General features: G+C 41.8%; 2 protein-coding genes across 13 annotated transcripts in view; one reads left to right on the forward strand and one right to left on the reverse strand.

The window, feature by feature from the left end:
• LOC139380198 (protein phosphatase 2, regulatory subunit B'', beta) overlaps positions 1-6603 on the forward strand; it is a 59323-nt gene extending 52720 nt beyond the window's left edge. For 3 of the 9 annotated variants that reach the window (XM_071122659.1, XM_071122663.1, XM_071122667.1), the window contains 6 exons: positions 244-292; positions 546-635; positions 768-943; positions 2608-2726; positions 2834-2940; positions 5383-6603. In XM_071122659.1, the coding sequence (XP_070978760.1) occupies positions 244-292; positions 546-635; positions 768-943; positions 2608-2726; positions 2834-2940; positions 5383-5503 (662 nt within the window). In that variant the 3' untranslated portion in view covers positions 5504-6603. Of the gene's footprint in view, positions 1-243; positions 293-545; positions 636-767; positions 944-2607; positions 2727-2833; positions 2941-3285; positions 3350-5382 lie in introns of all 9 variants that reach the window. The other 6 variants (XM_071122661.1, XM_071122665.1, XM_071122662.1 and 3 more) reach the window with 3 other exon arrangements.
• A 36-nt stretch (positions 6604-6639) lies between these two features.
• LOC139380197 (cohesin subunit SA-2) overlaps positions 6640-13451 on the reverse strand; it is a 43251-nt gene continuing 36439 nt past the window's right edge. For all 4 annotated transcript variants that reach the window (XM_071122656.1, XM_071122654.1, XM_071122657.1 and 1 more), the window contains 6 exons: positions 12753-12854; positions 11111-11265; positions 10756-10884; positions 8696-8907; positions 8504-8582; positions 6640-8207 (listed from right to left, as the gene is read on the reverse strand). In XM_071122656.1, the coding sequence (XP_070978757.1) occupies positions 8075-8207; positions 8504-8582; positions 8696-8907; positions 10756-10884; positions 11111-11265; positions 12753-12854 (810 nt within the window). In that variant the 3' untranslated portion in view covers positions 6640-8074. The remainder of the gene's footprint in view (positions 8208-8503; positions 8583-8695; positions 8908-10755; positions 10885-11110; positions 11266-12752; positions 12855-13451) is intronic.

Raw genomic sequence — 13451 nt, forward strand, 5'->3', positions numbered from 1 at the left:
ATGTCTGGCTCCATTTATTAGTCCTGTAGATCTCCCCTACAAGCAGAAATCACTGTATTTATTGTATGGAAAAGATAAAGGAGAGGTTAACAGTTACATCATTCACTTTACTTCCCAATGAGCTGGATTTATGATCTGTGACTGGATCACATCTATAATGAAAGTAGCACAGTAACACGCGTCACATTGTTATCTTGCGTAGTTTGTAAAAAAAAAAAAACTTTTTTCTCCTGTTTTGTCCAGCTATCTCCCACAAGATGATTGAAAGAATATTTTCTGGGACAGTTACCAGGTAAGAGACATGAACTATTGAATGGCTGTTATGTCGTTCCACATCGACTCCTTTCACTGAGTTGAGGTTGGCTTGGGTCCCCTGTGTGTTTTTCCTTAGATAAACATTTAATCTACTATTGTTTAAAGCTCTGTGTAGATATTGCTATTTGCTAGAAATAAACAAATATTCCCTGCAAATGAAGCTTGATAGAATTGAAGGTGAAGTTGGAGTGGCGTGTTTGAGTGTTGCCCTACCATCTCTCTCGTCACAGGGATAGACGTCTGCGTAAAGACGGCAGGCTGAGCTACGCTGACTTTGTCTGGTTCCTCATCTCCGAAGAAGACAAGAAGACTGACACCAGGTTCTACACACAGTAACACCAGTCTCACATTGGAAACAAAATAGTCGCCCACCCCCCTCCATATGGAGTACTGATTTGTTGGTGATACCACTCTATCCTGTGTCTCTATCCTGTCTCTTTCTCCCTCCACAGTATAGAGTACTGGTTCCGGTGTATGGACCTGGATGGGGACGGTGTGTTGTCTATGTACGAGCTGGAGTATTTTTATGAGGAGCAGTGTGTGAAGTTGGAGACCATGGCAATCGAGCCCCTGCCCTTCGAGGACTGTCTCTGTCAGATGCTCGACCTGGTCAAGCCGGAGGTCGAGGGTCAGACACCTAAACGCAAATTATAAAATTGTTTCATCGTGACATGCAGACAATGCATACGTGTTAGTAATGAAGTAAAGAGCTAGCATGCACACACACCAGTACATCACAGAAACTGCTACAAATAGTGATACATTCCTGCGCTGATTGAAAGACGGACTAATCAAAGGGTTCCAACCTCTTTACGTATTTACAATTTATTTGACAGCACCGTCAGAAATGAGAGAAAGAGATGCATGTAGAGGGACAGACAGATGAGATGGGCTGAGACACGATTCACAGCCACGTTGCCAGGGGTATTTAGACACCTTACGTTTTCCACATTTTGTAACATTAGTCTCATTCTAAAATGTATTAAATTGTCCCGTCCCCCCCGTCCCCTCTCAATCTACACACAATACCCCATAATGACAAAGGAATAACAGGTTTTTACAAATGTTAGAAGATATATAAAAAAGTTACATTAAATATCACATTTACATAAGTCTTCAGACCCTTTACTCGGTACTTTGTTTAAGCACCTTTGGCAGCGATTACAGCCTCGAGTCTTCTTGGGTATGACGTTACAAGCTTCGCACACCTGTATTTGGGCAGTTTCTCCCATTCTTCTCTGCAGATCCTCTCAAGCTCGGTCAGGTTGGATGGGGAGAGAAGCTGGAAGCTGTCCTTCTGGAAGGTTCTCCCATCTCCACAGAGGAACTCTGGAGCGCTGTCAGAGTGACCATCAGGTTCTTGGTCATCTCCCTGACTAAGGCCCTTCTCCCCCGATTGCTCGGTTTGGCCGGGCGGCCAGCTCTAGGAAGAGTCTTGGTGGTTCCAAACTTCTTCCATTTAAGAATTATGAAGGCCACTGCGTTCTTGAGGCCCTTCAATGCTGCAGACTTTTTTCGTTCCCAGATCTGTCTGTTAGGACAATTCCTTCAACCTCCAAAGCTTGGTTTTTATCTCTGACATGCACTTTCAACTGGGACCTTTTTATATAGACAGGTGTGTGCCTTTCCAAATCGTGTCCAATCAATTGAATTTACCACAGGTGGACTCCAAGTTGTAGAAAAATCTCATGGATGATCAATGGAAATAGGATGCACCGGAGCTCAATTTTGAGTCTCATAGCAAAGGGGCTGAATATTTAAGTAAATAAGGTATGTTTTTTACTTGTAATACATTTGCAAAAATGCTAAACCTGTTTTCGCTTCGTCATTATGGGGTAGTGTGTGTATACTGAGGATTTTACAATACGGCTGTAATGTAACAATGTGGGAAAAGGGAAGGGGTCTGAATACTTTCCGAATGCACTGTGTGTGGTCCGGAGTTGGTACTCCAGCACAGGACTATGAATGCTAGCCTAGTTTGATGTCACAAGAAGCTGTAAGTTCCAGCGCGTAGCATTTTTAGACCGAAGCTTTAGTAAATTTGCTAACACCTTCCCTGACCTGGGTGAAAAACACATACTGTATGCCACAACTAAACCACAACTGAACATGTTTGAGGTGTTTGATTAATTTTGAGAAAAAATAACTACAGTATTGGTTCCAATGTACTAGGTAAACTAAATCAAGCTCAGCTCAGGTATGACATTTATTTGACCTAGTTTTGGAGCACCACTAAATCTTGAAAAGCAGCTGAATTGGGCATAAAAAAAATGAGATTTCTATTCTGCCCAGGAAAGATCACCCTACGGGACCTGAAGCAGTGTAAGTTGTCTCACATCTTCTATGACACCTTCTTCAACATCGAGAAATACCTGGACCACGAGCAGAAAGACCCCTTCTCTGTTGTAAGGGTAACTATTGACTACGACAGGATGTTATTATTGCGCAGGGATGACATATGACCTCAGGGCCTGAGGCTGTGGGGGATGATGGAGTTTTGTTGGTTGTCTTTTGTAAGGAGGCTGAGACAGAGGGCCAAGAGATCTCGGACTGGGAAAAATATGCAGCGGAGGAGTACGATATCCTGGTTGCCGAGGAGACTACTACTGATCAGTACAACGATGGGTAAGACGGACGGACTGACTACACTCAACCAGTGTTCTATAATTTACTGGACAGGTTCGCAGAAAGCCTCTTGTTGATTTAATGACAAATCTCTCATCTGTTTCTGTAGTGGAGAAAGTCAATAGTTGAGTTCAGTTGGTTAGAGGACTGACTGCTGTCCTGAAGGATAATTTGTCCTTTGACCTATTCTGCAGTAGGAAAGCCAGGTTAGATTATCACTGTAGATGATATGTATGCCAAGTGTTTCTTTGTTATGGCTTGACTTCAGGAGGATTGCGTAGAATGATTATAGGGGGCCAGTGTGAGGGACCAGGCTGTTAACAGGCAATTGTGTGGTGGTTTTAGGAACACCACAGACTTCTAAAGACAATCTGGGTAGGATGAGGGAGAGGCTGCTTTGCCTGGCCAGGTAAGAGACCAGGGTGTCTGTCTATCCTCAGGGTGTAGGTTCTCTCTCACTCCTTCACTCCTCCATGCTCGCTCAGTTCCAATTCCACCCCTAGCCTCTAGGTACATTTCTAAAATGATTGGATAGGTAGTAGTGGGTAGGTACATGGTAAGCACTCTACCGTGTCCTCTGATAAGCTTGGGTGTATTTTTTGCCATAACTACACTATATGTTCTTTCAACACCTAGGACATGGAGGTAGGTAGGGGCTACAGGCTGATGTGGAATTGATAAGGCAGCTGTGTTTCAAAACCAATCCCTTCCTCAGCACTCTCAGTGGAACTCTTCACCATCAGTATTTTCCCTCCTGTTGTTGTTGTCCTCACCTGTTCATCTCTTGAATGATGCTCCTCCATGGAGTTGATCCCTGCATATCTACTGTACCACTTTTTGTCCTGTCTCATGTAGATACTTTCCACGTGGCTACCCCTACCCCGGCCAACAGCTCTGCACCCCACCCCACACACACAGCAATTTGCCCAAGCTTCCCCCACTTCTCCTTCACCCAAATCCAGATATCCTACCTTTCTAAAGTCTTTGAAAGCCAAGATAACAGATCACTGACCATTTCAAATCCCACCGTACCTTCTCCACTATGCAATCTGGATTCCGAGCTGGTCATGGGTGCACCTCAGCCACGCTCAAGGTCCTAAACGATATCATAACCTCCATCTTCATCGACCTGGCCAAGGCTTTTGACTGTCAATCACTGCATTCTTAATTGGCAGACTCAACAGCCTTGGTTTCTCAAATGATTGCCTCGCCTTGTTTACGGGGGTGCCCGTAATTCTCGGCCGACTCTTTTCTCTGAATATATCAATGATGTCTCTCTTGCTGCTGGTGATTCTCTGATCCACCTCTACGCAGACGACACCATTCTGTATACTTCTGGCCCTTCTTTGGACACTGTGTTAACAAACCTCCAGACAAGCTTCAATGCCAAACACTCCTTCCGTGGCCTCCAACTGCAAGTAAAACTAAATGCCTGCGCCCGCCCGCCCGTCTAGCATCACTACTCTGGACGGTTGACTTAGAATATGTGGACAACTACAAATACCTAACTGTCTGGTTAGACTGTAGACTCTCCTTCCAGACTCACTGTAAGCATCTCCAATCCAAAATTCAATCTAGAATCGACTTCCTATTTCGCAACAAAGCCTTCTTCACTTATGCTGCTAAACGTACCCTCGTAAAATTGACTATTCTACCTATCCTCGACGATGTAATTTACAAAATAGCTTCCAACACTCTACCACAGTGCCATCCATTTTGTCACAAGTCCCATGTACTACCCACCATTGCGACCTGTATGCTCTCGTTAGTTGGCCCTCGCTTCATATTCGTCGCCAAACCCACTGGCTCCAGGTCATCTATAAGTCTTTGCTAGGTAAAACCCCGCCTTATCTCAGCTCACTGGTCACCATAGCAACACCCACCCGTAGCACACGCAGGAAAATTTCACTTGTCATCTCCAAAGCCAACACTTCCTTTGGCCGCCTTTCCTTCCAGTTCTCTGCTGCCAATGATGAACGAATTGCAAAAAAAAATAAAAAATCACGGAAGCTGGATACTTAGCTCCCTCACTAACTTTAAGCATCAGCTGTCAGAGCAGCTTACCAATCACTGCACCTGTACACAGCCCATCTGTAAATAGCCCCCCCAACACCCTCATCCCCATATTGTTATTTTTTTTTGCACCCCAATCACTCGTGTTAATGCTAAATTGTAATTAATTTGCCACTAAGGCCTATTTATTGCCTTTACCTCCCTAATCTTACTACATTTGCACACACTGTATATTGACTGTACGTTTGTTTATCCCATGTGTAACTCTGTGTTTGTGTCGCTTTGCTTTATCTTGGCCAGGTCGTAGTTGTAAATAAGAACTTGTTCAACTGGCCTACCTGGTTAAATAAAGGTACAAAAAATAATAATATGCAATGCTTTTATTTCAATGTTGGAAGAACTTCTCTCTCGCTCATATATTCCCTGTAGGTTTGACAATGCTCTGAGTCACATCTCCAGTGAATTGTGTCTGAGGACAGAGGAGAGACATTTCTTTAAAATCCCCAACCCTCACTGCAATCTGGACTTGGATGAGGACGACTTTGAATAACTAGCACTGGGAGACCAACAAAACAGGGAGAAGAAGCGGCTACGGGATACAGGACATTGAGCAGTTGAACGCCAAACCAGAACCACAAACGTTCACACTAAACAATGGTACAGATACGATCACACAGTAGTGAGTGAGGGTCAAACGGCTAACTCTGAACCACAGACACTTGTCAAACTAGGGATGAAAACAAGCGCTACCACCAAACTACAGGACAAACATCACACGGTTACTTAGTTGAAGCTGGCAGCCACAGGAACAGGAAACGCCCACCAGACTCTAGTCAGAGGGGGAAGTAGCATCTTGTTCTGCCAAACGATGCAGGTGCCGTTACCAGCTCTTACCTTTAAGTAGAGGACACTTCAGTCCATGGCCTCAAAACCGCCTCACGTTTTGCCTTTTCTTTCTTTACTCAGTTAAGTGACAAACACATTGTTGCAACAGTGATAAGAAAGGTGCTGCCGTCATCTTAGCAGTGGTGTTAAACATACCTTAATGTTTAAATGCTGGTTCCTACTGGATCCTGGCTCAACACTTTTTGTTATGTGGTGGATCGCGAGGCAATTCAGGGGGCCTTGAAGCGTAAAACATTTAGGAGATCCGAGAGACTTTTAGGTGGGTCGATCACAGCATGAAATTTTGGTAACCATTAGACAAGAGCCACTGCAGCACACTTGAATTATTAAGTTCATATCCCACATCAATGACAAACATTGTTTTGTTACTCATTCTTAGGAATTGGCTAATTCAACATTCCAGAGATATGAACCATATTGAGTCGTTTCTGGTCCGATTGCAAAGTAAAAAGGTGGTACGGTCTACCTGCTGGGAGGGGCAGGGTAGTAGAGTGCTTGAGCTCAGTCCAAATGTCTGGCAAGGCACAGACTGTCCAACTGTACAATAGAGTTCATCAGTATAACATATTCTGTGTCATGCTTTTTTTGTGTGTGCGATGGAGTTATAAATTTGAAATAAACTGTAAATATTTGTTTTGCGCTTGCTGTGTTGCAAAATAGGTGGTCAGATGTTTTTAAATATCTGACAAAGTACTTTAATACAGGAAGTAAAATGTATGTTTTGTTCAATTAAAGAATGAAAAAGATTGTGGCATTTCTTCATGGAAAGAAGCAAGAGCATTTTGTGTGAGTGATATTTATTGATGGTACTATTTCCAATGACAAGTCAATTAAAACAGGTCTGATCAGCTACTATGACCACACACCTTTCCAGACCACACTGTTGTGTAAAAATCTACCATTAGAACAACAAACAGTGGTGTTTCAATAACAATCCTATTTAGATAATGTAGGTGAGATCTAAGGCATAACACAATCACCTAGCTAGGGCACATCTGACCCTAACCTCTTATACACACAATATGCTTATTTTATAATCAAAATAAACGCTGGCACCAAAATAGCATTTGCTATTAAGTTGGCATTTTCATGAATATGCTTTTAGTGTAAAAACGAGCCCACTAGCGTTCCCTAAAAGCTGTTGATATAAACAATTGAGTCATTCTTTCAAGCTTGAGTACAATTTTTATCATTCTTTAGTATCTAGAGGGACTTTTCCCAAGAGCGAAGTGAAATATAACAGCACCAGCAGATACATTGGTTTCAATACAAATAAAAAGAGCTTATGTAACAGTATAAATTTAGACCGTCCCCTCGCCCATACCCGGGCGCGAACCAGGGACCCTCTGCACACATCAACAGTCACCCTCGAAGCATCGTTACCCATCGCTCCACAAAAGCCGCGGCCCTTGCAGAGCAAGGGGAACTACTACTTCAAGGTCTTAGAGCAAGTGACGTCACCGATTGAAACACTGCTAACTAAGCTAGCCGTTTCACATCCGTTACACATATCCATAATGCACCACATAATTGATTCCAGGACAATGGAGTCTTAACCTACCATTGGTACGGCATCTTCTCTAAGGAAGACTGTCAAATTGTCTACATGGGCTGGAAGCTGTAAAAAAAAAAAAACTTTTGTCAAAGAGCCAGTTCTATTTTGACAGTTGGTTTAAATAAGGTTACAGAAAAATACTCCATGTCTCATCTCCTTTCCTACATCTGGATGGGGGAAAGCATACACCATATTATTTTCTTCCTCTTTCAAATCAGAGCCATGAAGGAGAGGAAGCAAGACTGTTGTCCCTTTTGATAACTAAGATGCGTATAAGGGTGTTTAGTCCAGCCACCTGCGTAGATATCAATAGGTATTGGGAGTTATAGGCAATATGGTACTACCACCACATCCTTTCTGATAGGAAAGGTCATAATGTTTGTCATATTGCTCCCATCCATTTCTATATCGACTCATCACATACGCTGCTGCTACTGTTATCGTGTTGCCTAGTTATATTTAAGTCGTTACCTCGTACACCTACACATGGACTCGGTACTGGTACCCCAAGTTACTCATTGGTGTATTTATTATTACGTCACTATTTTCTCTCTCTCTCCGCATTGTTGGGAAGGTCCCGTAACTAAGCATTTCACTGTTAGTATACACCTTTTGTTTACAAAGCATGTGACTTTTATTTTATTCGATCCATCTTCCAGTTCACAGGTCAACCTCCACAGTGTCCACATCCAATTCCTCGTTAGCGTGGAACGGCTCCTCTGATATCACTATGGTCGGCGGGGGTTCCCTGGCGATGGGACCAAGCTCAACCTCTGGCTTCCTGTCCTCTGGGCTGACCGGGTCAAAGACAAATATAATTAATAGAACCATTATACTCTATGGTAAGAAACCCTGCTTGAATTGCTTTTTCTTTTTAATGCATCCCTTCCTGGGGAGGCAGTTAGTGATCTGTACATGATTGAAGAAGGAAACACTGCCTTCAATCATTCATTGTAAAACGGAAAGAAATGTATTTGAAAGGAGTAAAAACTTGGCCAGAATTGGGATCAGTTCCATCTCCAATCCACTTAATTCGGGGTTAGGGTTGGGATAAGTGTTAAAAGTCAGGGTTTGTGTTAGGGTTTCTACCTTGTACTGCTGCTGGCCTTATGGAGCCTCCTTACTTTGGTCTCAGTAGAGGTAAGAGCAGACGGGGACCTCATGTCTCCTATCAAAGACAATATACATTGCTCAATCGAATAAATCCTATACAAAGCAGTGCAATCACTCATGGAAGTCATGATCAGAAGGTCCCTGTCTTGACATCATCAAAGTACCTACCATCAGCAGTCGGGCTGTGTCTGACAGAGGGAGAGCGTGAGCGATTGGCTAGAGACGGTTGCTTTAGCGTATCAGAGCTGATGAAGGACACAGCATCTTCCCCCTCAGCCCCAGTAGCCAATAAGGAGGCTCGGTAGTAGATGAGTGGCAGCCAACACTCCTCTCTGTTACTGATGATCTGTTCACTTATGTACCTCTGTAGGTAGGTGTAACTGGAGGGAGAGAGGAACAGGTTTAAGCTAGTCCACTGACATACAAACAGTCTTTAAAAGGTCCAATGCAGCCATTTTTATCTCTGTAGTTACCAGAAATTAGTTAATATGAAGTACCTTACTGTGATTGTTTTGAGTTAATAATGGTCAAAAAGAAACACATAGCTTCTTAGCAAAGAACAATTTCTCAAGCAAAACTTTTGCTAGGATTGTCGGAGTAGTCTGAGTGGGCAGAGAAAGTGAAAACTAGCTGTTAATGACAGAGCAGGTTTGGAACTCTGTCAGCCTATTTTGGTGGGATGGAGTTCTGGACTGCCTGGTGACATCACCAGATCTAAAAAGGCATTATTTTCAGCTTCACAGTATTATTCCAGCCCCCGTGTGGAAATATATACAGTACCAGTCAAATGTGGACACCTGCTCATTCAAGGGGTTTTTATTTGTACTATTTTCTACATTGTAGAATAATAGCAAATACATCAAAACTATGAAATAACACATATGGAATCATGTAGTAACCAAAAAATAAGTTGAATCAAAATATATTTTAGATTCTTCAAAGTAGCCACCATTTGCCTTTGACGGCTTTGCACACTTTGCATTCTCTCAACCAGCTTCATGAGGAATGCTTCTCCAATGGTCTTGAAGGAGTTACCACATATGCTGAGCACTTGGCTGCTTTTCCTTCACTCTGCGGTCCAACTCATCCCAAAACATCTCAATTGGCTTGAGGTCGGGTGATTGTGGAGGCCAATGTCATCTGATGCAGCACTCCATCACTGTCCTTCTTGGTCAAATAGCCCTTACGCAGCATGTGTTTTGGGTCATTGGTCCTGTTGAAAAACAAATGATAGCCCCACTAAGCGCAAACCAGATGGGATGGCTTATCGCTGCAGAATGCTGTGTCAGCCATGCTGGTTAAGTGTGCCTTAAATTCTAAAAATAAAGCGCCATCACACCACCTCCTCCATGGTTCACGGTGGGAACCACACATGCGGAGATCATCTGTTTACCTACTCTGCATCCAAAAATGTTGAAACATCAGACAGATTTCCACCCGTCTAATGTCCATTGCTTGTGTTTCTTGGCCAAAGCAAGTATTCTTATTGGTTTACTTGGTAGCAATTCAACCATAAACCTGATTCACGTGGTCTCCTCTGAACAGTTGATGTTGAGATGTGTCTGTTACTTGAACACTATGAAGCATTTATTTGGGCTGCAATTTCTGTGGTTGGTAACTCCAATTAACTTATCGTCTGCAGCAGAGGTAACTCTGGGTCTTCCTTTCATGTGGCGGTCCTCATGAGAACCAGTTTCATCATAGAGCTTGATTGTTTTTTTGTGACTGCACTTGAAGAAACTTCAAAGTTCTTGACATTTTGCAGATTGACTGTCGTTTCTCTTGGCTTATTTGTGCTGTTCTTTGGTCTTTTACCAAATAGGGCTATCTTCTATATACCACCCCTACCTTGTCACAACACAATTGATTGGCTCAAACGCATTAAGAAATTCCACAAATTAACAAGGCACACGTGTTAATTGAAATGCATTCCAGGTAACTAACTACCTCATGAAGGTTGAGAGAATGCTAAAAGTGTACAAAGCTGTCATCAAGGCAAAGGGTGGCTACTTTGAAAAATCTCATATTTTGATTTGTTTAAAACTTTTTTGGTTTCCTCATAATTCCATGTGTTATTTCATAGTTTTGATGTCTTTACTATTAATCTACAATGTAGAAAATAGTGAAAATATGGAAAAACCCTGGAATGAGTCGGTGTGTCCAAACGTTTGACTGCACTTGGCCTTTAAGCATGTTATACATATACAGAGAAGAGAACACACACTTACACAATCTTTTTGTCTGGTCTGAGGAGCTTGCTGGAGAACTCGCTGAGGATGGTGAGGTAGGAGAGGTATGGAGGAGAGGGCTTCTCTGCTCTCTGGACAAAGCCCTGAAAAACAAACTCTATACCGTCCCTTCACACACACAGAGAGAGGAAAAGTGAACGAATGACACGAGCGCATTGAGCCTAGGAAATGTGCTAAACATTGTATTATTAGTATAATTATTCTGAGTATTATTTTAAACAAATGCTCATAGTACTGGTGTGGTGAAATGAGGCCTCGGAAACCATGATGAATAACATTAAAATGGGACGTGAGTGTGCATGTATGCAAGGTTATGAGGGTAGTGTTTACCTACCTATGGATCAGAGTGAGGGACTCTCTGGACTTTGTCTGGTCCCAGCCAAAGGTGAGAGAGAAGCGTCTGGCCAGCTCCTTGATGCTGCTGAATGTTTGGACACCTGAGCTACAGGTGACTCCACTGTCCTGCTCCTGCTTCAGACGCAGGAACAACTGAGGAAAAAGTGACAGAGACATCACTGATCAACTTGGTCACAGTTTCGTTCAATTCATGTCAGCTGAATCTAACTCAGTGTACTTTACTCAATTTAGTTCAGTTCAGATAAGCTCAGTTAAATCAAATCCAACTAAAATCCGATCAGCTCAATTTAATCAAACTCAGATCTCTCCCTCATTTAGACCTGAATGATATTTGCCATCCATTAGCCAGCCAACGAAACGACAACACATATGCTGAGTGAGGCCAAAAAAGAGCATCGCCTACAAGCCACCCCTCCCTCCTCTGTGGGATCTACCATTAGGCCTTAACCAGGCCATTATTGGATAATATAATATCTAAAACCTGGAGGCCTGGATAGTGCCAAAATTTCACATTTCCCAATTTAATTTATTTCTCAATAATTATTTTGGATACAGATTTAAAATGCATGCAAAATATCCTTCTCCCAATGGATTTCATTTGAGGAAGATAAAAAATATATATATATTCTAACATTTCTGGATTATAACCAAATTATGATAAATGTACTATGTTATGTATTGGATCATTAAAAAATCCAACGTTTACATTACTGTGTAGTTTACCAATAAAATGGTCTGATGGTGAAGTGGACATACTCTGTATTCATATCACAAAAGACAGAAATGACCGAACTACAATACATTTTAATACAAAGTTAGCAAAATAAATAATCCCTTGCTACCAGGGAAAGAAAAATATCACCCTGGTTAACTCTTTAGTCATATCCCAGTTGATTTATTTGTACAAAAAAAAAAAAGATTTTATTTGGAACGGTAAGCCAGACAACATTAAACGAGCATATTTATATAATGAATGTGAATTCAGACGGCAGAAATGATTAAATATTAAAGCATTAGACCTCTCACTAAAGGCTTCAGTCATACAAAAGATATACTTACATCCAAACTGGTTCTCTGGCAGATTAGTAAGAATGGCTGACCTAGTGTTTACGAATGGTCTTTTCCCCTTCAGATTACAATCTCTCACTTTCGGTTATTTGAAAATGTAAAAAATATAGCTATTTTTAAAACAAGCCATAGAAAGTTGGTTGCAATTTCAGTTTAATCCACCAGAAAAGACAGAAAAATAACAAAGATTATGGTTAAACTCAGATATATATTTTTATCAATTAGCATATATTTTTTGGAAGAAAGAAAATGCGGTATAATCTTTGTAGATTATAAATAGGACTGGTCTCGGAGGGTGGCTACTTTGAAGAATCTCAAATATAACACTGTTTTGGTTACTACATGATTCCATGTGTGTTATTTCATAGTTTTCATATCATCACTATTATTCCACAATGTAGAAAATGTGTCCAAACTTTTGACTGGCACTGTATGTATACATTTGTTTTTTTGGGGGGGGGGGTTGTTGGAATGCGCCATGGGAAGGGAAGGTTGAAATATGACGTAATAAAGAGAGGTGAAGGGGTAGAGTCAGAACAACCCTGGCCCACCTGTTGCAGACAGAGCACCAGCGTGCGAGCACTCTCTATCTTATCCATCTGCCGCGTTCTGCTCAGAGTCTCCTTAATGATGTCACCAAAGTTATTATAATACTGCAGAGAGAGAGAGAGAGAGAGAGAGTGAATATCAGTGATGAGGAGACAGTCATGTCAGAGCCTTTCATGTGGCGTCTGGCCTCTGCCCCCTCGCCCCCATCACTACAGATAGCTGTATCACTGCGTGTGTGCTTTCTGCTGCTTGTCCCGCTCAGAGAATGTTGATGACCTTACATTCCCTATAATGCTGATGTGCCACACAAAACATACAACTGGGATATTCATACCTGTGTGAGAATTCTGATACACTGTTCTAATGTACTGCTCCTATAGTGGTGAGGATGAGGAGGGGTCCTATCCAATATAACCCTAAATCTAGGTTTCCGGTGCGGTACAAATGTTATGCATTGACTCAGGGGTGTGAATACTTATGTAAATTAGCTATTTCAGTATTTAATTTTCAATAAATTTGCAAAAATGTCTAAACATTTTCTACTTCATCATTATGGGGTATTGTGTGTAGATGGGTGAGAAAAAATGATATTTAATCAGTTTTGAATTCAGGTTGTAACAACAACATGTGGAATAAGTCAAGGGATCTGAATACTTTCCGAATACACTGTATATATATCCCTTGAAATATGTATATTGTAT

The sequence above is a fragment of the Oncorhynchus clarkii genome, chromosome 22 (genome assembly GCF_045791955.1).
Source record: "Oncorhynchus clarkii lewisi isolate Uvic-CL-2024 chromosome 22, UVic_Ocla_1.0, whole genome shotgun sequence".
Lineage (NCBI taxonomy): Eukaryota > Metazoa > Chordata > Actinopteri > Salmoniformes > Salmonidae > Oncorhynchus > Oncorhynchus clarkii.